This window comes from Musa acuminata, chromosome BXJ1-3 (genome assembly GCF_036884655.1).
Source record: "Musa acuminata AAA Group cultivar baxijiao chromosome BXJ1-3, Cavendish_Baxijiao_AAA, whole genome shotgun sequence".
Lineage (NCBI taxonomy): Eukaryota > Viridiplantae > Streptophyta > Magnoliopsida > Zingiberales > Musaceae > Musa > Musa acuminata.
Window position 1 is genome coordinate 45,517,662 of NC_088329.1, and position 21,209 is coordinate 45,538,870.

At 42.6% G+C, this 21,209-nt stretch overlaps 4 protein-coding genes across 4 annotated transcripts; 2 read left to right on the top strand and 2 right to left on the bottom strand.

Moving 5' to 3' along the window:
• Positions 1–235: 235 nt before the first annotated feature.
• LOC103980051 (putative pentatricopeptide repeat-containing protein At3g47840) lies at positions 236–2,778 on the top strand. The gene has a single exon (XM_009396335.3). The coding sequence runs from the start codon at positions 476–478 to the stop codon at positions 2,606–2,608; it is 2,133 nt and encodes a 710-aa protein (XP_009394610.2). The 5' UTR covers positions 236–475; the 3' UTR covers positions 2,609–2,778.
• A 3,107-nt stretch (positions 2,779–5,885) lies between these two features.
• On the bottom strand, positions 5,886–7,940 carry LOC135638314 (probable WRKY transcription factor 31). The gene is made up of 6 exons (XM_065151402.1): positions 7,616–7,940; positions 7,434–7,529; positions 7,190–7,351; positions 6,847–7,101; positions 6,637–6,750; positions 5,886–6,563 (listed from the first exon to the last, which is right to left on the bottom strand). The coding sequence occupies exons 1-6, from the start codon at positions 7,787–7,789 to the stop codon at positions 6,084–6,086; spliced, it is 1,281 nt and encodes a 426-aa protein (XP_065007474.1). The 5' UTR covers positions 7,790–7,940; the 3' UTR covers positions 5,886–6,083.
• A 1,287-nt stretch (positions 7,941–9,227) lies between these two features.
• LOC135635018 (aspartic proteinase oryzasin-1-like) lies at positions 9,228–15,458 on the bottom strand. The gene is made up of 14 exons (XM_065145812.1): positions 15,326–15,458; positions 14,773–15,135; positions 14,599–14,659; positions 13,729–13,823; positions 13,524–13,636; positions 12,259–12,427; positions 12,110–12,149; positions 11,969–12,033; positions 10,441–10,554; positions 10,286–10,350; positions 10,004–10,160; positions 9,807–9,926; positions 9,552–9,640; positions 9,228–9,466 (listed from the first exon to the last, which is right to left on the bottom strand). Exons 2-14 carry the CDS (start codon positions 15,127–15,129, stop codon positions 9,382–9,384), a joined length of 1,530 nt encoding a protein of 509 aa, XP_065001884.1. The 5' UTR covers positions 15,130–15,135; positions 15,326–15,458; the 3' UTR covers positions 9,228–9,381.
• A 687-nt stretch (positions 15,459–16,145) lies between these two features.
• On the top strand, positions 16,146–20,748 carry LOC135635034 (pterin-4-alpha-carbinolamine dehydratase 2, mitochondrial-like). Its single transcript, XM_065145840.1, has 7 exons — positions 16,146–16,257; positions 16,370–16,413; positions 17,885–17,982; positions 18,413–18,498; positions 18,687–18,810; positions 19,441–19,509; positions 20,334–20,748. The coding sequence occupies exons 1-7, from the start codon at positions 16,216–16,218 to the stop codon at positions 20,420–20,422; spliced, it is 552 nt and encodes a 183-aa protein (XP_065001912.1). The 5' UTR covers positions 16,146–16,215; the 3' UTR covers positions 20,423–20,748.
• The last annotated feature ends 461 nt before the right edge of the window (positions 20,749–21,209 follow it).

Here is a 21,209-nt window from a genome sequence, read left to right on the forward strand (position 1 = left end):
TTCTTACCTGAGCATTCTTGATAGACTGAATTCTTGACAAGAGTTGTTTGGCTTGAACCTTTGGCATATCAATGACCATTGTTTCATAGATCTAAGAACCCTATAGTATTTATTTGTGATATCAGATTTGAGGTATCATTGGTGTTCAAATTGTGTATGAAGTTATATTTACCAAGTGTTCAATCCCTGAATTCTAATGATGTTCTAATTCTTTTATTTTATTTTTTCCTTCTCCATGAATGCAATTTGATGCTTTTGGTAATTTCATTTTCTTTACTCTTTACATATTTTCTGAAGGATGAGAGGCCCGCCTAAAGCATGTTAGACTCCTCCAAGAAGGTTCATCTGATAGATATCAGAGCTTCCACAAGGCCAAGGTTTGCATGTTACTTGTCCTGCTTCGGGTCCGGTGATCGCCATGCAGCCGTCTTTATCCTCGAGTCGCCGCACCCCCTTCCCTCCCTAATCATTGGCCATGTTCTCGCCTATTTCCCCACGGCTCAGGCTGCTCCGGTTCGCTTCTCCCGCCCGCTCGCCCCTGGCCGAACCCTTCCCTCCCGGCTCACGCCCCACCGCTTACGAAGCCAACACCCAGCTGCGGCACCTGATCAAAGCCGATCGCCTCCGTGACGCCCGCCTCGTATTCGATGGAATGCCCCACCGCGACGAGGTCTCCTGGACCGTCATCATCTCCGGCTACGTCCGCGCCTCCGACCCCCACGAGGCCCTCTTCCTCTTCTCCCTCATGCGCTCCGTCGACCCCTCCCTCGACCCGGACCCCTTCGTCCTCAGCGTCGCCCTCAAGGCCTGCGCCTCCGGCCCCGCCCTCGGCTTCCACGGCCGATGCCTCCACGCTTACACCCTCAAGTCCGGCAAGGCCACCGGATCCGTCTTCGTGGGTACTGCCCTCCTCGACATGTACTCCAAGATCGGCGCCCACGACTCCGCCCTCCGCTCGTTCGACGAGATGCCCTCCCGAAACGCAGTCTCGTGGACCAGCGCCGTCGCTGCTCTCGTCCGCGCCGGCCGATGCCGCGACGCCGTCCGGTGCTTCGCTGAGATGTGGGCGTCCGCTATGCCGTGCGATTCCCACACGTATGCTACCGTCCTCAAGGCCTGCGCCGACGCCCGCATGCTCGACCGCGGCCGTGAGATCCACGCCCACGTCGCGAAGCTCGGCCTGGAGACCTCCTCTTTCGTCGCTAACACGCTCGCTGCACTGTACACCAAGTGCGGCGTCCTTCAGCACGGCCTGGTGTTATTGGATCGGATGCGCTCCCGCGACGTGATCGCGTGGACGACCATCATCGTCGCCCACGTGCAGACGGGCCGCGAGGAGGAGGCGATTCGAGCTTTCGTCCGGATGCAAGCCGACCCCTCCGATGCCGTGAGCCCGAACGATTACACTTTCGCCGCGTTGATCTCCGCGTCCGTCGGGCTCGCGCAGATCACGCTGGGGCAGCAGTTGCACGCTAGTGTCATCCGGCGGGGCTGCGTGGCCGCCAGCTCTGTGTCCAACGCCCTCGTCACCCTATATGCCCGCGCCGGCCATCTTGCCTCCGCCTACACCATCTTTCAGCATACGATGCTGAAAGATATCGTCTCGTGGACCGCCATCATCTCCGGTTTCTGCCTGGAACATGACGTGGAGAAGGCCTTTTCCCTGTTCGGCGAAATGCGGCGTGCTGCATGGCCACCGCCCAATGAATACACCTTCCCCAGCCTGCTAGGCTTGTGCGCGTGGGCGGCAGCATTAGAGGTCGGGCAGCAGCTCCATGCTCGTGCGGTAGTGGCCGGGCTGGACAACGATGTGATGATCACCAGCGCGCTGATCGCCCTGTACTCGAAAAGCGGCAGCCTAGAAGAGGCGGCACGGGTGTTTGAAGGACGCAACTCCGAAGAGGTGGTGTCATGGACTGCAATGATCAAAGGGTACGCGGAGCACGGCCGGAGCGCAGAGGCAATCGAGTTGTTCGACCGGATGAAAAGCACGGCGGGGATGAGACCCGACGGTGTGGCGTTCATCGGGGTGCTCACGGCGTGCTGCCATGCCGGCCTGGTGGATCGTGGCATCCGGTACTTCCTATCGATGCGAACGGAACACGGAGTGGAGCCGGGGAGGGAGCACTATGGCTGCATCGTGGATCTGTTAGGGAGGGCAGGGAGGGTGAAGGAGGCGGAGAAGGTGATTGAGGAAATGCCAAGGAGCGAGGTGGACGGGGTGCTATGGGCGGCGTTGATGAGAGCATGTGTGGCGAAAGGGGACGAGGAAGGGGGAAGGAGGGCGGCGGCCATGGTGAAGGAGCTGGAGCCAGGTGGAGCGGGTGCCTACGTGGTGCTGGCAAACCTATACGCAGGGCAGGGGAGGTGGCAGGAGGCAGCGACGGAGAGGAAGAAGATGAGGGAGGAGGGGGTGAGGAAGGAGGCCGGGTGGTCGTGTGTCGGCGTGGGAAGGGAGGAAACGGGAGTGTTCGTGGCGGGCGATCGGTCGCACCGGAGAATGGAGGACATCTGTGAAATGCTGGAGCTGATAGACTTCGCGACGAGGATGGGGGGAGACGACACCGAAACGGAGTACGAAGCAGCAGCAGCAGAGTATATTGCATGATTTGGCCGATGTGAAAATAAGTCTAAAAATTAGACTTTATTTTTTGTCCAATTGAGACCTCACTGAAAAATGCTAATTTAAAATCACATGCGATGTGGATAAGAATCGAGTTTATTATTAATAATGTGGTGTAAACAATTTTGAGAGAGTGGTTTAGAATAATCACATCAATAAATCAATTATCGAATCATCTAGTTTTCCGACACTAAACTTGTGACAAACTTGGACGTTGGATTAGTTTGGTTTTGAACTCTCAACGATCGAAAGAGCTTATGGTTCACATATGATATGACAATTATTTTCAATTAATCCCAACTTACATGTCAAGCCTACTCAGTCAAATCCATCTCAGTATGAGATGAAAGAATTTTTTTTAAAAAATATTTTTTATTCTAGAAATAATTCATATTCACTATATGATACTCTATGATAGGGAAATCAATGACACAATCTTTGTACTGACAACTTGCCCAGGAATGGACCGTCACTTGGAGTCGACACGCATGTGTAAGAGCCCGAAGCACAATCCTTGAGGAAGTCGCATGAGTCGACCATTGATACACGGTGGCTAAGCCCACGCTCTCGGCTTCCCCCTCGATCGCGTCGTCGGTCGCCAACGACCCATTGCCCTTAGCCATGATTTCGGAAGGGCTCACACGCCTAATCACATGGAACATTAATCCTAAACAGTGTGGCCAACTCTCCTCTCTAGGCGGCTAACACTGAACCTCATCGCTTGTCCATTTTAGGTGCATTCCTGCCCTAGCAAATGGTGTGCCCCAGGTCATTCTTCCATGACGTAACCATTAAAAAGACCCATTGCCCTTAGCCATGATTTCGGAAGGGCTCACATGCCTAATCGCAGGGAGCATAAATAGTATGGCCTAGTTCTCCTCTTTAAGCGTCTAACACTGAACCCCATCGCTTGTCCATTTTAGGCGCACTCCTGCCCTGGCAAATGGTGTCCCCCTAGTCATTCTTCCCTGACATAACTATTAAGAAGATGTATTTACTGGGCGTTAATATAAATGAGCCCCTGATGATTCAACAGGCTCCAAGGAGGAGGAGCGAGTGACCACGACGAATCAAGTATAAAAGCCTGTCTCTGAAACTAGATAAAGAGGAGGCAGACTTAATCTAAGCTCTACTAAACCTTTACCTACTCTGCTGACTTAAGCGTTGAAAGGATTGAGTCAAAATATCCGCCGAACGTTGATTGTTTATGTAGGACTCCGATGCATCTAAGGAGCACTTCGGGACAACGCTGAGTGCTTCTAGACAAGGCCAAGGCGCATCATGGGATGACTTCGAGCTTCAATCAGTAGACAAGTTGTACCTCGGGACGTATGCGAGTCAGTCATCGTGAGCTAGTAACGCCTCAAGAGTTCACCTATCACCTCGATTTCTTGGATGGGTCCATTCTTTTGGGATAGAACCGGTTCACGTTGACTCTCTAATGGTACAAACGCAACAACACTCTTTAAATATGACTTTTCATGTATGAAGATCTTAAATTTTATTTTTGACCATCTAATAAATCTATGACTTAATTGAATGTTAGACATATCATACACACTCCTGATACAAATTTGCACGTGATGCTCGTGATAAGAGAAACTCACCTTAAAAGAAATTATTCTAGAAGAGCATCAACCTTCTCCAACATCCAATTTTTGAAATACAACAATGTTTTTGAAATTCTAGAAGAGCATCAACGGCATGACTTTCTGATGTTAATTAATGTTTTTGATACTTTACTAGCATATATAATATTATTTATCATCATAAAAATTATACCTTTACCATAGACATGTCATAAGAAATATCATACAAAAATATTATTTATTTATTTATTTATTTATTTATAATTTTCTTAATTTAAAAATAAAAAATAAGTGATGAAGATAGATTAGAATTGAAGATCCAACTTTGTCTTATTTGTGAAACTTAGATAAGTCTTACCCTATCCTTTTAGGATAGATTTGGTTAGATATTTTTTAAAAATAAAAAATAAGTCTTACCCTAAGCACAATATAAAATAATAATCACACGACGTATATCTAAATTACCTCAAACTCTTATGCAATATATATATATATATATATATATATATATATATATATATATATATATATATATATATATATATATATATATATATATATATATATATATATGTCGATGTCGATGTCGATATACTGACATGAAAGAAAATGAGGAGCAATGAGGTAGAAGAAAATGAAGAAAAAAGAGACATTGAAGAAGAAAAGAAAGAGGAGAAGAGAGAAAGACGAGCAGCGAGGTAGGTGGCGACAAATAATGACAACATAGGTTACATTTTGGCACGGGAAGACGACTTATGTTCACAAGTCCTAATTAAAGTTTTATCATTTTAAGTTTTATTATTATTTTCTATTGGGTTGGGATTAGATTATCCTATATATTTATTCTTCAGCATTTTGTTGTTTCGTGCTTACTTGCTTGACATGTATGTAATAAGCAAGCTAGTGTTGAACATTATGTTGGTTTTGATGATTTCTTGAAGCTTTCTTCGTTGTCAATTCATGATGGACTGTTCGATGCATTGATTGATGCGAGAATGACGACTTACGATTGAATTGGAACGCTTACCAAACATGTCGAAGTTGACTAATATCATTAAAAAGAAGCAATAATGGGGTGCGAAGTTAGAGTTTCTACACAACAACGCTAATTGAAGTCACAAAGCTCATCAAAGCTGGACTTGAGTCGATGCACAAACAAAGGTGGCTGAACCATCAGATCATCCCGGGAAGTCAAAAATAGACACTCATATGTTTGAATGAAGAAAACACATGAGATCCACTGATCTGTTCATCTTCTCTTCTGGTAAGTCGATGAGATAGAAGAGAACAGTAGAAGAAAAGTTTGATCTCATTTGTGGAGGGTTTGATTAATGACGAGCAATAGTTGATGTCTCTCTGGTCGCTGCCATCAACATCGATCACGATTTCATGACAGCTCTCCCTTTCACCGATCGACGACAATGTGTTGTTCGTTGATTTGTCTCTCGTGCCAGTCGTAGCATTCATTGTATTGGCCGGCCATTCGATTGGTTTTATCTCCAGCTGAGTCGAGTAACTCTTCCCCTCGCAGGCAGTCTGACCGCGGCGGATTTGGCGTGTCAAATCCCCACGGCTGCGGCCGCGCGGTTGACGTGCGTCGACACCTTCGATCTTATCGTGCACGTACATCGCCACCGATCCATGAATCCAATCGCCAGCCATAAGAATCCAAAGAAAAGGAATATTGTGGCTGTACTTTTTTGTTTTCTTTCCAGCAAACAGAAGAGATGCTTATTCTTTTCCTCCTTCCACCTACTCGATTAATTAGGGAAGAGAAGAGAAGAGAATGGACAAGAGAAGTGTGAACGAACAGTGAAGAACGAGGAACGACAAGTTTGATGAGTTGTTTGCGTGCCAACACGATCCTCGAATCACTTGCTGTCGCTCGTTTGATGCGTGCCGCCGTCGCCTTTCCGGCCCATCATCGAGGAGATGGCAGCGGCGAGCGCCGCCGTGAAGTTAGGATCCGCGACCATGGCCGCCGTCGCCACGCTCACCGTGTCAGCCACCGACTGTGGCTTGGATTGGTTGTGCGGCGGCTGGCCGAAGACCCGCGGCGACAACGAAGCCGGCAGCGGACCGGATGTGCGAGTGAGGTCCAAGGTGACGGTCGGGAACGGAGCCGACGCCGAGACGGTGACCACGCCGGACGAGGAAGGCATGATAGCTCTGGCAAGCGGATTACTGGGGTTCGTCACCCCTTCGCTGCTCGACGTGGAGCCGGATAACAGCATGGCCGCCGCCGCCGAGGTGGTGGATGCCATCGCCATGGCTGCAGGAGGAAGAGGATGGTTGTGAGTCCCCTCGTAGTTGGTTATCAACACCGATCGATCCTCGGCACACCGCTGAACCTATTTGATGCCGTGACGCATTAATAGCGATGGAGTTCAGATAGTTATACGTAAAAGAAGATCAAAGTACTACTTGTTTGCGAACTGGGCAACCGGCGGCCATGGTGCACCGGTAATAAGCTCGAGGGCAGGGGTTTCCCTTCGCCATCTTCTGCCCGTACTTCCTCCAGTGGCATCCATCGCCGATCTATATACATGAATTAGAGGTGGTCATTGGTCAAACAACAGTTTCTGCGACTACGATCGAACACGAGCACTACACAGACGGGAAGGGAAGCTCTACCATCGGTGCAGAGGACCGAGCTCGAACGGAGACGCGGGCCTTCCTCGTGCTTGCTTCGTGCTCCTGCTCTGAGCTCTTGGAAGGCGGCAGATCGGCTGGGGAGGAAGAGCGACGTCGCCGAGTTCCTTCATCTGTGATCGAGTGGGACTCTTCATCGACCACCGAGGCCGGTCTGAGATCGATGAACTGCAGTGGAACTACAGCTCCGCCTTCTTCATCACCTTCTTCTCGTCTCTCGTCAGCCTCGCTGGTGACCTGATGGAAGATCAAGTGCAACATGAGAATATTGCAATTGCTCCCTCTACCAAATTACCACCGTAGATCAGCACCACAGAGATGCTACCTCATGGAACTGCGTGTTTCCATCGCTCAGGTTTCGTTGCTGCATCAGCCGGATGAGATGGACGTGAAGAGCGTTGTAGTTGTTGGTGGCGTCGCTAAGCATGTTCTTCAGCCTCCGGTTCTCTTCGTTGGTGCGTGCGAGCTCGGCTTGCATCGCTTCTACCTAGTTTGGGTATAAACAGATAGAGAACAAGGATTCATACCGACGATCCAATTCCTCGTGAATACAATAGTTGGGCTCTTACCACGCGCTTAGCATCGTTATCCTCATCAGGCGGCGATTGCTGCTGTACCGTCGGGTGATCACGTTCCAAGGTTTCGGGAAATAGTTGGAAGCCGATCTAAGAGAAAGATGGATTCTTTAGACGACTAGAACAACGAGCCGAGATAATGAATGACAGCAAACGAACAAGATTGGATCGCTGACATTAACGGCCGCCGGATCTTCTTTCTTCAGACCGAGATGGGGGACGCCATGATCCGTGGCCGACGCCGGCCTCGCTCGCTCCTTCTCCGCCTTGGCGAAGAAATCCATCTCATCCACCACGCCAGCTGAACCACTGAGCTCTAAGCTTCGTCCTCTACGGCTGTCTTCCTCCATGACCAAAAGGAAACCAACACCGGGAGGGCAAAGAGGAAGAGAGCTAAAAGCAGGAGAGGGAGAGTTGGGCCAGTCTTTAGTAGGTGAAAGTGGCAGGCGGGGAGGAGAGGAGGACGTGAAGGAGACCGAGAAGGATGATGGGCGTCAATAGTTGGGGGGCTCCGTCCCTGGGGCGTCTCGTATCAAGGATGAGACGGCCTCGATGAAGGGTAAGTCCACCGCCTCCGACCGTTGCGGCGCGTCTCACGTGAGCGAACCCGTCAACCGCGTCGACTTCTCTCTCTCTCTCTCTCTCTCTCTTCGTGGAAGGAGAGGCCGCAGAGGAACACAATGGATCGGCCCAACCCAAGTAGGAGCCGGCAACAACATTAATCGATTATTATTATTTAATCTGCTTATAAATCATGTAAAAGGTGAGGTAATTAAGTCACGTATGGATAGGTACCTACTAAATAAATAGTCATTGAATTTAGAATTGAATAGGATAAAATAAAATAATAATAATCAAGAAGAATGAATACCCTACTAAGTAATGGATCAGAATCGATCATCCGTCTTGTCTGTGACGGGATGGATGATTTCAAGTTGTTGTTGTTGTTGTTGTTGTCTAGTGTGAGATTACTGCGTATACCTCATTCGGCTGAGGATCAAATGGGATCTTATGCTTAGGAGTAGGCTTTAGTCAGAATGAAGGACAATGAATGGTGGCAAAAACGATGGGTGGGTGGAGATGATGCTTGACCACGAGTCCCAAGGTCGGTCGAATTAGCTAGCTAGATGTTAGACCGTCTCGGTGCATGAACCCCAACAAACCATCTCCCTCCCTTGATGACCACAATTCTTCTTCCGCCTTCCCGATAAAATTGCATGCTTGCTTCAACACGCAGTCAGTACGTACAAGTCTATGAATAGTTAGAGACGTCTTCCTTCCCGTAAGATTGACTTCCTCTCGGATTCATAAATTGGTTTTGCACGGCAGACCATCTTGTTTCAGTCACACTGACCCTCGGCCTTGATAAAAATACATTTGACTTTGTCTTTTCTTTTGGCCATGTAGGTCAAAAGAAAATGGGGGAGAAGAAATCTTAGCCCAAGCGGTCGTTACACCCATCGTATTAAAATTAAAAGCATCCCTCCCAAGTCCAACCGTGCAAATACCAAAGACCTTTTCCAGCACGCGGTCAACAAGGGTTTTCCTATTCTACCAGAGATCTATCTGCAAAGTAACAAAACAAGATTTTTCCTCCCATCCAAATCCTTTCTCCGCCTGGGAGGTGTTCTACTAAAGCGTCACCTTCTCTCAGAGGGCGACGTGCTTAAAACGTGAATAATGTGATGAACCAGGGCGGCTCCTGACAGCAGCCATCCAGAAGCTTTGCACTAGACTCGTAAGATTTGAGATTTTCGAGTACAAGTCAACATGTACGAAAGGTGTTCGTAGAGGATCGTAATAGATCACTGGTTGTTGTTTAGCTGAAACTTTAGATAAAACACACTACATCTTATATACATGGACAGTCTTTGCCTTCTTATGAAACGAACAGCAGGGTTTTAGTATATCGACAAAGTGCAAGCGCATATCTGTTTGTCTTCTATGCTGCTTCCGCGAACCCAACTCTCAAGTTGCGGTAGTCGAATACAGTGTGATAGACTCCCATGAAAACATCTCCCAGGATCCTGCAACTCCATAAGTTTAGAAAAAGGATGAAGGATGAATATGTTTTACTACAAATATGACATGACGATAAAATGCAGGACGCACCAAAGGGGACCACGAGGTGGTGGCACATCCAAGGCTGTGAACCCACTAATGCACTGTGCTGCAGCACCTTCACCGACCTTCAGTATGTACTGCAAACCCCAAAAAAACGCATGTCAAAAGGTTAATGGTGAGATTAAACAAAGGTGGATTGATTAATTATATGGTCAAGTCTGATAAAACAACCTTCAGAAACATTCTAATTAATCAAGAAAGTAAATACCAAGAGCTTAGTAATGATGTAGAACCAAACTATACCTGTTCTGCTGCAAGCTCAAATGTTTTATTTCCAATAGTGAAAGAGACACCAGGCATGGACGAAATGGCAGCACAGTCTACTGATGATTCCCCCATGGGACTAGGCAGCCGCTCGCATAGCTGGAATGAAACCCAAGACATGATCTAATTCGTACGTCCGTCTTTAATGTGCATCACATGGTTCAAAATGAACTCACCCCATTAATGTAGTTCAGCACTCGTTCTTGCGTCTGGTTCTGTCTCAGCTGGTTTTGCATCCACACAACTGACATTTCACAAACACCGCACATACTATTGGTCTGCACACCAGATGATGCATCGGCATTCTCATTCACCACGCTTTCGATGTCAATACTGCAAACACAAATATAAACCAAAAAAATGGAAGCTTAGATGTGAAAAACAATTGAGTACAAGAAACAAATGCATTATTAAACCCCAAGAAAACATTAAACTTTTATCAGTGATTGACTACTAACCTAACTCCTCGAGTTCCGTCAAAGGTACACAGACCAATCTGAGAGCAAATCTTGGCTGGTTCAGTCTACAAAATCAAATAGGATCAGCACTCAATAATCAGATGGCCCGCGAGATTATCTACGATCACCACAGGCATGAAACAAATGATGCAAACCTCCGACAACAGCATTTTCAAAATTTGTTGCCCATATTGAGCCACTACTGCTTTGCACTCTTGGCTAACAACACCAGAAGCTCCAATTTTCTGGTTAATTTCTGCAATAATGGTCTGCAGAAAGGTACCGGAGATATCAATCATTGGTTGGTAGTCTAGACAAAAGGAAACACTACAGCTAATGGGTTTGCATTAAGAATTACTACATATACACACTATAAATGTATCTGATAAATGTAATTCGTTTGGCAGTTCATGTGCAGTGTGAGGATCGAAAAAGAAAAAAAAAATCTTGGTAATGCTATTACACATGCAAGTACCTTTGTGAATAAATAAGCAAGCGTCCAGTGACTTCCGAAATTTTCCTCACATTTTAAATAAAAAAAGACAGGTAATTACAAATACCATCAATCAAGTAACACACTACTCCATGTACCAAGTCCCACAAAAAATGCAACCCTGGACAAAGCAAATGAACCATTTGTGCAACAACTCAAAGAATACTACTAGATTAAACATAGGAGTTTGAGTTTGTCAGCTTTCTTATCATATATTCCATAGAGATAATGTACAGAGTCTTGTCTGATCCGCATTTCAAGAATGCAAACAAAGAGGGTACTGTAAGAGACCAACTTTTCAACTGAAGCTTGAAATTTATTTTGAAAAATAAAGTGTCACTGGAGAAAAAAAAAAAGATCAACAAATATGAAATATTGGCACAAGAATGGCCCACAATCTCAAATTCACATATTAGTAATCCTTTGATTGGGTTTTCTTAGATCTTCTACGCGCACAACAGCTTTTGATTCTATTTGTAAACTCAGTCAAATAGCATCTCATGTCATGTTCAAAGTAAATGATCATAATTAATGAAAGCACAAACAATTCTACTAACAAGCAGCCATACCAACCCAGCCAAAAACGAGTTATTTTGCTCAGAAAAAATAAATAAAAATTGACTAGTGAAAATAAAAAGAAAACAAAAAGCAGCAGAACCATGAGTTATAATATTGCAAAAAATTTTGATCAATCACGAACCCGGCTTCTTGCAACTAAGATGCTCAAGTGAAGCATCACCAACAATGACTACTTGGACATGCAAACACCAAAGCAAGCAACATAGACTGCAAATGAAATATATAAAAGTAAAATGCCCAAGTTTAGAGCAGCAAGCAACTCTTTAAAAATGACTTGAAACTAATGCACAGCCTCATCAGCACAACAGATGTGATATATAAGTTGGATTACTAAGGTTAAATATAACGTGCCAATCATACAAGCAAATTTACACACCTAGAAGGACCAAAGTGTGTCTCTTCGCAATAAAAAAAGTAAATTCCATGAATAAAAGAATTGTATCAACATGACATTAGAAATATCACAATGATGTAACATTGAATTATTTAAGCAGATATCTATCAGGAACAAATACTGTAGCAGATCCTAGCATAAAGTATATTTTCAGAAATAAACAGGTGAAAGAAGATGGGTTTTGCTAATTAAATAAGTCACCATATATTATACATACAGTTGGACCAGCAATCAGAGAAGTTCCTGAATCTGCAATAGCCGCACAACCACCATCACAGAATCCTGAAAAATGCACAATAAGTTAGGAAAGAAGAATAATATCATGACCACACCAAACAAAAATATCCACAAGATGTACCAGTAGATTCGCCTCCAATAAGTACATCTCCCATGTTAAACTGTGAATGAAAAAAGGGAAAAGAATTGGTATATTTCACAGACTTGGCAGACCATGTGCATAATTGGGCATTCAGTTGATTGGAAAAGTAAACAGGGTTTAGAGGTAACCTGCCAATAGCCTTTTTGAGTTACAGGAACATATGTGTGTTCGCCCTTATAATGGTTTGGATCAACCCCTCCAAAAACAATTTCGCCACCTTCCCCTTCATCAGCATGTCGGTTGAACCAGAAAGAGAAAACAGGTTCCTTAACAAGACCTTGCTTGACCATATTATACCTGTGCATAAGGAAAAGTTAGATAACTTTAGCCAACTAAGCTCCACTCTCACTTACATTAATGATTTGTGTCATAAAAATACAAATCTGACAGACACGAGAATAAACCTCCACCCACTCTCTCCGAAACTCTAATATGGAGAAGAAGAAATTATGGATCCAGAAGTAAAGCACATTATAGCTCAACATGAAGAAGACTCAGTGAGACTACGTTTTCATTCCTCCAGCACACGACTGTATAGTGCCACAAAATAATGGGCATTAATGGCAATTAACCACTTATACTGCACCTCTTCCTTCAAGAAGATTAGCAAAGAAAATTATTTCAGTTTCTCCTGGGCACCAAGTATTGTGAATAGGCATCAGACACTAGGTTGCAAAATCATAACAACGTTACATCATTTCGGCAGTGGCCTTATAACAAAGCTTAGCATTTTGCCACAATGTCCTTATCGAAGGCTTTACTAGAGAAATGGACAATCTGAACAAATAGGAAGCGGCATTTAACCACAAGCCATGTACACGACAAGAATGGGTCTCACTAATTTGGAGAAATGTATACATCTCTCAATGACTTAAAAAGTTCATGATGATAATATTTTCTTTTTTCAGAGCAAGGAAAAATCAACTTTCTGTCGAAGAAGTCATAAAAACTCTATTTCTGGTATAATGCTATAATTTTATCACTTGGTAATCACTTAGTGAGATTTGGTCTGAAAACAATTTAAGAGACATCAAATTTAGAAAATAGATAATGGAATCTTAATCTCTATGCTACAACTTTTTAAATGCAAAGTAGAGCCAGTGAACCTTTCAAGTTGTCTTGAGCTTTCAACACATGAGGATTCTACTTTTGAGTTAATTGTGCAATTTCAACCTTTTCTTTATTTGATAATTTTAGAGTTGACCAAACAGGTTCATTTGTACAATCATTGTTCAGTACTGTTTTAAATAATTGTAATCATAATTCATAAGAAGAAAAAGAAACATTATCAAACAAAAATGAGAACATGACAAAGTAAATAAAAAAGGTTGTATAAATAATCATTAAATCATATTATTTAGATAGGAACAAGAGAGAGTAAGAGCCATCATACCACACAGGCGCGGCTTTCCCAACTGATATCTCCTTAAAACCAAGTCCAAGTATGCCATCAAACTTTGCCACTAGGAACGTGGCACTTGGTTCCCTGGTAGCTTCAATAAAGTCCTGTACCAAGTTTATTATTTGTAAATCTAAGAACCTCAAGAAAAACATTTATTGACTAAATCTGAAATGATAATACACTCAAAATTACAAACCTGAGACTTAACAACTAGGCCACCAACTGTGACATGATCTTGGCTAAAGAAACCAGAAATTGATCCTGATCCATAATGAATAGCTGCAGACTTGCCTGATGAGGATAACCCAACTAAGTGTTAACATCTAATTTATTAGATGGATGAAAGAAATACAGATAAAATGATGAATGCAAGACAATGAAGATCAGAAAGGGGGAGAATAGATAAGGAACTGACATTACAGAGGTAATGCATGTTGATGTTAGCTGCAACTTCTACAATGAGTTTGTGTAAATCATAAAACATAGGTCAAAGGCAAATTAATAACCCAAAAAATGACTGGTGTTGTGCATACAACCTGATGAATACCATGATCACAAATGTGTAGCCCAAAGAGGATAAACTATTATATGCATTTGGTCTGACAAATAAGGATGTTGTATGAGATATGGTACAAAATCACGATTCCAGAGGCCTTTCAAACATGTTAATGGTTATTAGGGTAGAATCACCTTCAAAAAGGTCTCATAATCGAGGGGTTGCAACATTACTGAGTTTAACTCTACCGCCAAGAGTAAGTTTATGCACAGTAACTGTTAATCTGCTACACAGTGGCCCAAGTGTCGACTAGTTTACATGTTGGTAACATGGTTTCTCTATCATGTTCCACATATACCAAATTTTAACTACTCAATTATCAACTAGCCAATTAAGACAGAACAACAACATGGTCAATCTTCCAAATAAGGTCCAATATTTTGTCACTGCTGAGTATGGAAGGAGTTTAAATACAATAAAAGAACAAAGACGAAATAATAATGTAAACGACTGAAGCAAATAAAACAACCTTAAGCTATACAAACCAAGTAACAAAAACCAGAGACTAACCATTTTTCTGATAGGAGCTTGATCGAGTTGACTTATACCTCGAGTGGAAAAAGCAAGCGATCTGTTAAAAAAATACAACAGCCAACACCCATGATCATCGTTAGAATTATCAACATCTGTTCTTTCACAAGCAAACTGTTTCATGGTTGTACAACAAACCAAGAAACGACTCACCGAGAAGTAACACTTGGAAGAGGGAACCCACAAATTCGAGCTCCCGGTATCAAAGATCACGGTGAATTTCTGTGAGGGCGAGCCGATGCCGACCTCCCCAAAGTACTGCGCGTTCATGTAGTTCTTGAGAGAAATAATATCAACATCTTCCCCGTTCTTGAGACGAAAGCCATGTTTCCGGGAGATCGAACGCCTCCCATCCTGAACGAGCCGAGCCGCGAACCGATCGTTCTCGTCCAAGGGCTTCTTCTTCAGCCCGATTCTGACCAAACCATCGGCCGATGCCGGAAGAATCGAAGGCAGCAGAAGGATCGAAAGCAGAACAACAGCCGGGAGTAAACCACGTCCGGTAACCATGATCGCCTAACGATCGAAAAGAAGGAAATAAAACCCTAGTATTTCACAATCTAAAGCGTGAGCGTATTACAATGTCGAAAGAAGAAGAGATCGCCCGCAAGAAATCGGGAGTAAAGAATCGATCGATCGATCGAGACGAACACAATCATCTACATAGAAACACCAAATCGTGGCAAAAGGATCCGAGGCAACTCACCGATGAGAGGAATCGGGACCGAAGGGAAAGCTTCCAACGTTATCCAACCAGCCCCCGTCTTGCTCTGTCAGTCTTCGAGTTGAGTTGCGTCCTTATATAGAAGAAGAAACCAAAGAAACTAGAGCGAGTATATACTGCGGTATCGACCGTCCGATATTTCGTTTGAAACGATAAGAATCGTTGGATGAGATATCTTCGCTGGTGTGTGCACACGAGGTCCACGATTTGGGGATGAGAACTGTGATGTGGCTTTCGTGTGAAGGAAAGGACCGGGTATATCAATACTTTCCCTAATCGTTATTCTGTTACTCACTGATCCACCTGCATCTTAATTGGATGTTGAACTTGGACCCCAAGTAGTGGGTCCCATCCGTCTTTCGTTTGGCCTCTTCTGCAGGGCACACACCAAAGGCGTGGGTCGACAGGTGGGCCCCGAGAGGTAAACAAGTGGGGGTTCGTGTTGTGGGTAACACTACTTTCATTACTAGGATGCTGTGAGGAATCCGGTAACGTGTAAGCCGAAGGAAGGCATCGGGACTTGAGGCATCGCCACGTGTAAGCTAAGTGGCTCGCCCTTGGCTTTCACGCAAACCGGTGGTGCCAATGGTGTGTATCGACCGCTTAGAACACTCACTCAAACGTGGTTTAACCTTAAGTTGCTGCCTAAAGCGGTCCACATGTTCTTGTCTTCCGGGTTATCGGATGGCATCAACCGTAGGGTTGTCGGATCAGAAAGCTGATCCGTTCTAATCGGGTTTACCCGCAATTGCAAACAGATCCGGCCCATTAGACCGTCGTCTCCCCTGTGCGGTGCTCCTCGCCACGGCTTCAAGTGGCGTCTTTTCAGCCCGTTCGCCACCACTCGAACTCGACCCGTACTCACTGCAGCGATGATTCGGGTGATGCAGACGCGATTGCTCGCGCTCGCCAATGTCATTACTTTTCTGCCCTGCTGTTTCCTTTTTGTTTCCCGTTATGAGAGATTTTTTCCTGTCCCGACTGTCTCTGAAACCCTCTTCTTTACTCCGGCTCGTCGCTTCACAGGTTCCTCTTCTGAGAACCAAGGCACCGTTCCAGGGTCATGGATGGTATGATTATTCTCTCTCGCTTCGCGAAAATTTTATCTAGGTTCGATCTGGAAGAAAAAGGAATCTTTTAGAGCTGCTTGTAGTGCAATTTGAAACTGCTTACAAGGTGTTCGATTAAATATATTGAAGGATGGAGCTGTCTTGTTCTTCCGTTGATTTTTCATCATCTTTTTTATTCGGTATTAGATATATGATTTCATTGAGGAGGCAAAGCGCACATCTTCGATTCTCGAAATTGTTTACCTGTGTGTGCTAATTTCGTCCGTCTCATGTCTGATCGTGTTAATTCCCGCGAAGGGAATATCACCATGAGTTGCCTCTGTATGCTCGCGTAAGTACAATGAAGGAACAATTATCAATTACTATGGATAATTTGTTTTCTTATGAAAGATGCATATCAATAGGCATGATAGTACCTTCTTTTCCGCTTTCAGTTACTATGTAAACAGGATTTGACTCCTCCCAGGTACCTATTACTTGCTTAGGGGCTTCTCAATGTTTTACTGCATGGTGTAGATATGGTGTTTTCAGCCAGTCTATCTATTCAACAAACAAATGGATATCATATCAATCAATATTTGTGATCTTGGACTATCAATAATAACTTCTACTTCAAGATTAGGACACTTGGTGGATCCAATTGGTTTTATTATGTGAATGATAACTTCTGCTACTATGATCATAGTTCCATGTGATTTCCTTCTTATTTTTTTATCAATATCTGTGATAATTCACAGGTTTCTCCTGTCATTGACATTAAAATTTAAACTATACAACAGTTCGTCCAAAGCATTGGAAATATGTATGTTAACCGTTGAGAATGCATTCATATGATTCTTCCACCATGTGGATCCAACACACTACTGTGTCTAAAGAAAGTATCTAAATTGCACCACTTAGGTTTCAGCAATCTGTGAATTTTATTGATTCTAGATGCATAACATTTTGGTTCCAAGACCTTAAAATAATTATTCATGTACATATCAGTACAGAGAGAAGCCAACATTTCCAACTACTGACCATTGGAGCTGAGTTATGCATGCTACAGGGCATATGGTTTTCTTTGTACCCCTCGAACATCACTTTTAAAAGACTAACTTTTTGGTGCTTGTAATTGATTTTTTATGTTTTGACTATTGTCCCAATACAAACCAAAATAATGAAGCATTATCGAGTGGACATCTGTCACGATCCAACAAATGGTTCACTTGAGCGTGGACAAACATATACCTATTGCCCACCCAAAGCTTGATACGATTGACATGATCTCTCAGTTCCTCCATTATCCATTCCTTTCTTTGTTGTTTTTTGGAAGTCACCAGTGTCACATGTACTAGAATGAATGAACTTGTGGCTGGCATATGACACCAGCTTGCTACTATATGTTATCCAGGAGTTGTTATCAGTGAGACCATGTCTTTTTATTTTCCTTTTCATTGTTAATCTAAAAGTTTATCTCATGTTCATGCAGTTCAGATTGTTGGATTGTCAAGCTGCATACAGGCCATGTTAACGTGTCATCAAATAGGAGATTTACCTATGGTTTTTGTTCTTGTTCTTTACCCCAAGGTGGGTGTTGCCTCTCTCTATGCCTGTAATCTTGTATTGCAAAACCAAAATGTACTTTCAAATATTTCCTAGTCAGGCACAGACATATTCTTGGGCAGATCTTGAATTCAGCTTTTTGAAGTTTAGAAAGTTTTCTGTTGTTGTGTGATATTATATGAGAAGCCTTTAAGATGTTAGCATCATAACATGGACTTTGCCATCTCTAATATGAAATGCTTTTTTATTTGTGCCCAAATCTCCTAGTGGGTATTCGGCTTACCATGAGTGTTTTACAATATGCTTTCCCGGGCATTGATACCCTTCTGTAGTTGGGATTTCTGTTGGGCTGCCTTCTTGATGATTCCCAGACATATTTGCTATGCTGTAATTTCTGGAAATGAGGTCATACTTTTCTCATTTCATCCGATATTTGTCGTGTCTCAAGCTGCAGATTTAGCTGGCAAGAAATGTGTCCCATGCAACTCAAAGGATATACGAGCTATGTCAGAACAATCAGCCAATGAACTCCTTGTTCAGGTTCAGGCTGTCCCTTTGGGCTATTTTTTATTTCTTTTTCTTCTTAAGGGAAAAATGTATCGCAACATATTCATTCATGAGATATGAAGTTATAATAAACAATAAAAACAGGCCACTAACCAACATCCTTACCAGTCTTCTTTCTATTTGAGTTGCAAAACAGATTTTTGATTCTTATGTTAAAATAGGTGCAAGGATGGGGCTTGGTAAGTGAAGGAGGCATCCTGAAGTTGCATCGATCATGGAAAGTGAAAAGTTTTACCAAAGGATTGGAGTTCTTTCAGCTTGTAGCGAATACTGCAGAGGCAGAAGGTGGTGTCAGGACCTTTTGTTGTGCATTGCTCATTTATAGTTTTCCAAACATTACATGTACAGAATTCTCCCATTGCATATGCACATATTTGCGAATATGTATAGACATATGCAATGTGTTTATGTGTAGTTATATGTGCTTATTCAAACTTATAAGTTTTCTTGCTTATTTAAGATCAATGCAAATATCTTGCATTGGTAAGAGCCTCGTGCACTAGATTTGGCCTTTAGGATGATCTTGAAAACAGAAAATTACTCGAACAGCCTGCTAAGAGTTTTAATAAAATGACTACGAATGTCCTCAGCATGTAGTTTGACCTATTAAACAAATTAATTAGTGATTCTTTAATTGGACCTATGTTAAATTGATACCTTCATGTTTGTATATTGTAGGCTTATTGATAATATATGGTGTATTGTCTCAGACTCTCATAGATTATTTGTTATGAGTTAACATTTGGTTTGTTTGTGAAGGGTAAATTAGAACTACCACACATATTAATAGTTTAAATTTTAAATCATGAGTCTCTCTTGACATTCTATAATATTTTTGAAGTACTTGAAACTATATGTCATCGTTGTGTTTATTGGGGTAGATATATCCTCACTGGGAGCATTTTCGTCTCTCAGGTCATCATCCTGACCTTCATCTGGTTGGTTGGAATAATGTAAAAATTGACTTGTGGACTCACTCAGCTGGTAAGTTTTCTATTGTTACCTTATTTTCAAAATTTAAGCATCCAGCACAAGGCATATGTGAATAAAGGGACCATAGACTCCAAACAATTCTGACAACTAGGAAGGGGGAAGAGTTGTCAGAATTGTTTGGTGTCTATTGTTACAAGTGTCTAAGCTCCCTTCAAGTTAGTTATTGTTATCTTTGCTTGAATTCATCTGATTGCAATCATTTGAGCTTCCTTCTGTGGTCGATTCAGTATGCATTTGCGTTGAACCTTGAAGATATTTAGTATTCCCTGGATGCATATATGAATTAAACGCTTAGGAAAATTCTTCGATTATGACCTGAACAAATGATACTGTAATGAAAGTAGATTCAATTCAGCTATTATTTCCTGTATTTATATTTTGTATCTGAATTTATAATGTTGTGATTTCTTTCACAATTCTATTTATTAATGAAATAGGATATGGTGGATGAATGTAGTATCTTTTGTTAAAATTTTGGATGTCAATCTCTTATTGCATGTGGCATTGATAAGCAATAATTTTCTCGGTAGTGCCTTCATTTGAAGTTCATTTTAAAACTTTCAAGCTGCCGTTTACGAAGGAAATGGTGGAGACAAAGATAGTCAAACACTTTACCAATCACAATTGTTTTTTTTCTTGTCTTTTGGTTTTTGATAGAAGCACTTGTGCCTTTTACTTCATGCTAGAACTTTTTTTGGCAACTTTGCATATCATAGCTTTCATGAAATTGAAATTGAAATATTATAGCAGCTAGATTCTTTTTCTAACTGCCTTTTTCCAGTTATGTTAACATGGTCCTTGCGTTGGTCTGTCAGGAGGGCTCACCGAAAACGATTTTATACTTGCTGCAAAGATCAACACACTCAGTTTTGACCATCTTCTGAGAAAAAAAGCTTCTGCTTAGTAAAAAAAATCCATATGATATCTGCTTGACTACATGGGAAGCTGACAGATACTGCAGCAGAACACCATGTTTAATGAACTCATGCCAATAATATCTTGTAATGGGAGTGTGGAATCATGGCATGCGAACTGTAATAATCTTGCCTTAATATTGCTATTTTGCATGTTTTGCTGCTTGCTTATTAAGGAAGTAAAATAGGTGCACAAGGCATTCAACATTTAATATGGTTGCGTGTGTTAAGAAAATGGTCAAAGTTCAATTATGCAGTATACAACAGATATGTGAAACACGGTGATTGATGCTGATATGACAAGTTTTATGCCACAGATTTGATATCCTTGACGATGATTGATGATGGGTGGAACAAATTATCTGCTGTTGATTCAATAGATGGTGAATGAACCCATGACTATTTCTTACTCAGGTGCAAGATTATCTCATCATCCATCCTTTTTCTGCATTTTCAATATTATTTAGCTGCTTTCAAACCTCCTTTATCACTTCAATCTGATTTATGTTCTTAAAACTAGATGGGATGCGTGATTTAGATCATCACAATTAGCTAAGAAAATAAAGCATGATTGAGAGGTCCAATGACTTGAAGTGTATCTTTCTCTTAATGTCACCGTAACACAGTCATCCTTTGATTACTTAAAAGTGGAGCAATGTGACCAACTGTAAGTTCAAATGTCATTGACATCCGTCTTCCTCAACCGATGCAGGTGGAATTGCACCGAGCAAGACAAGTGGCGGAATCGGAGGTGTTTGGTCATCCAATTAGCAACAT

Coding starts and splice junctions, on each gene's coding strand:
- LOC135635034 (XM_065145840.1), top strand. CDS start 16,216: ATGATTCGGGTGATGCAGACGCGATTGCTCGCGCTCGCCAAT. Junction 16,258..16,369: donor GATTGCTCGCGCTCGCCAAT/GTCATTACTTTT, acceptor GTCGCTTCACAG/GTTCCTCTTCTGAGAACCAA. Junction 18,811..19,440: donor GAATACTGCAGAGGCAGAAG/GTGGTGTCAGGA, acceptor TTCGTCTCTCAG/GTCATCATCCTGACCTTCAT.
- LOC135638314 (XM_065151402.1), bottom strand. CDS start 7,789: ATGGAGGAAGACAGCCGTAGAGGACGAAGCTTAGAGCTCAGTGGTTCA. Junction 7,352..7,433: donor ATAACGATGCTAAGCGCGTG/GTAAGAGCCCAA, acceptor TACCCAAACTAG/GTAGAAGCGATGCAAGCCGA. Junction 6,564..6,636: donor GTTGCCCAGTTCGCAAACAA/GTAGTACTTTGA, acceptor GGCATCAAATAG/GTTCAGCGGTGTGCCGAGGA.
- LOC135635018 (XM_065145812.1), bottom strand. CDS start 15,129: ATGGTTACCGGACGTGGTTTACTCCCGGCTGTTGTTCTGCTTTCGATC. Junction 10,555..11,968: donor CTCTGATTGCTGGTCCAACT/GTATGTATAATA, acceptor ACCTTTCTGCAG/ACCATTATTGCAGAAATTAA. Junction 10,351..10,440: donor TGAAAATGCTGTTGTCGGAG/GTTTGCATCATT, acceptor TTGATTTTGTAG/ACTGAACCAGCCAAGATTTG.
- LOC103980051 (XM_009396335.3), top strand. CDS start 476: ATGTTCTCGCCTATTTCCCCACGGCTCAGGCTGCTCCGGTTCGCTTCT.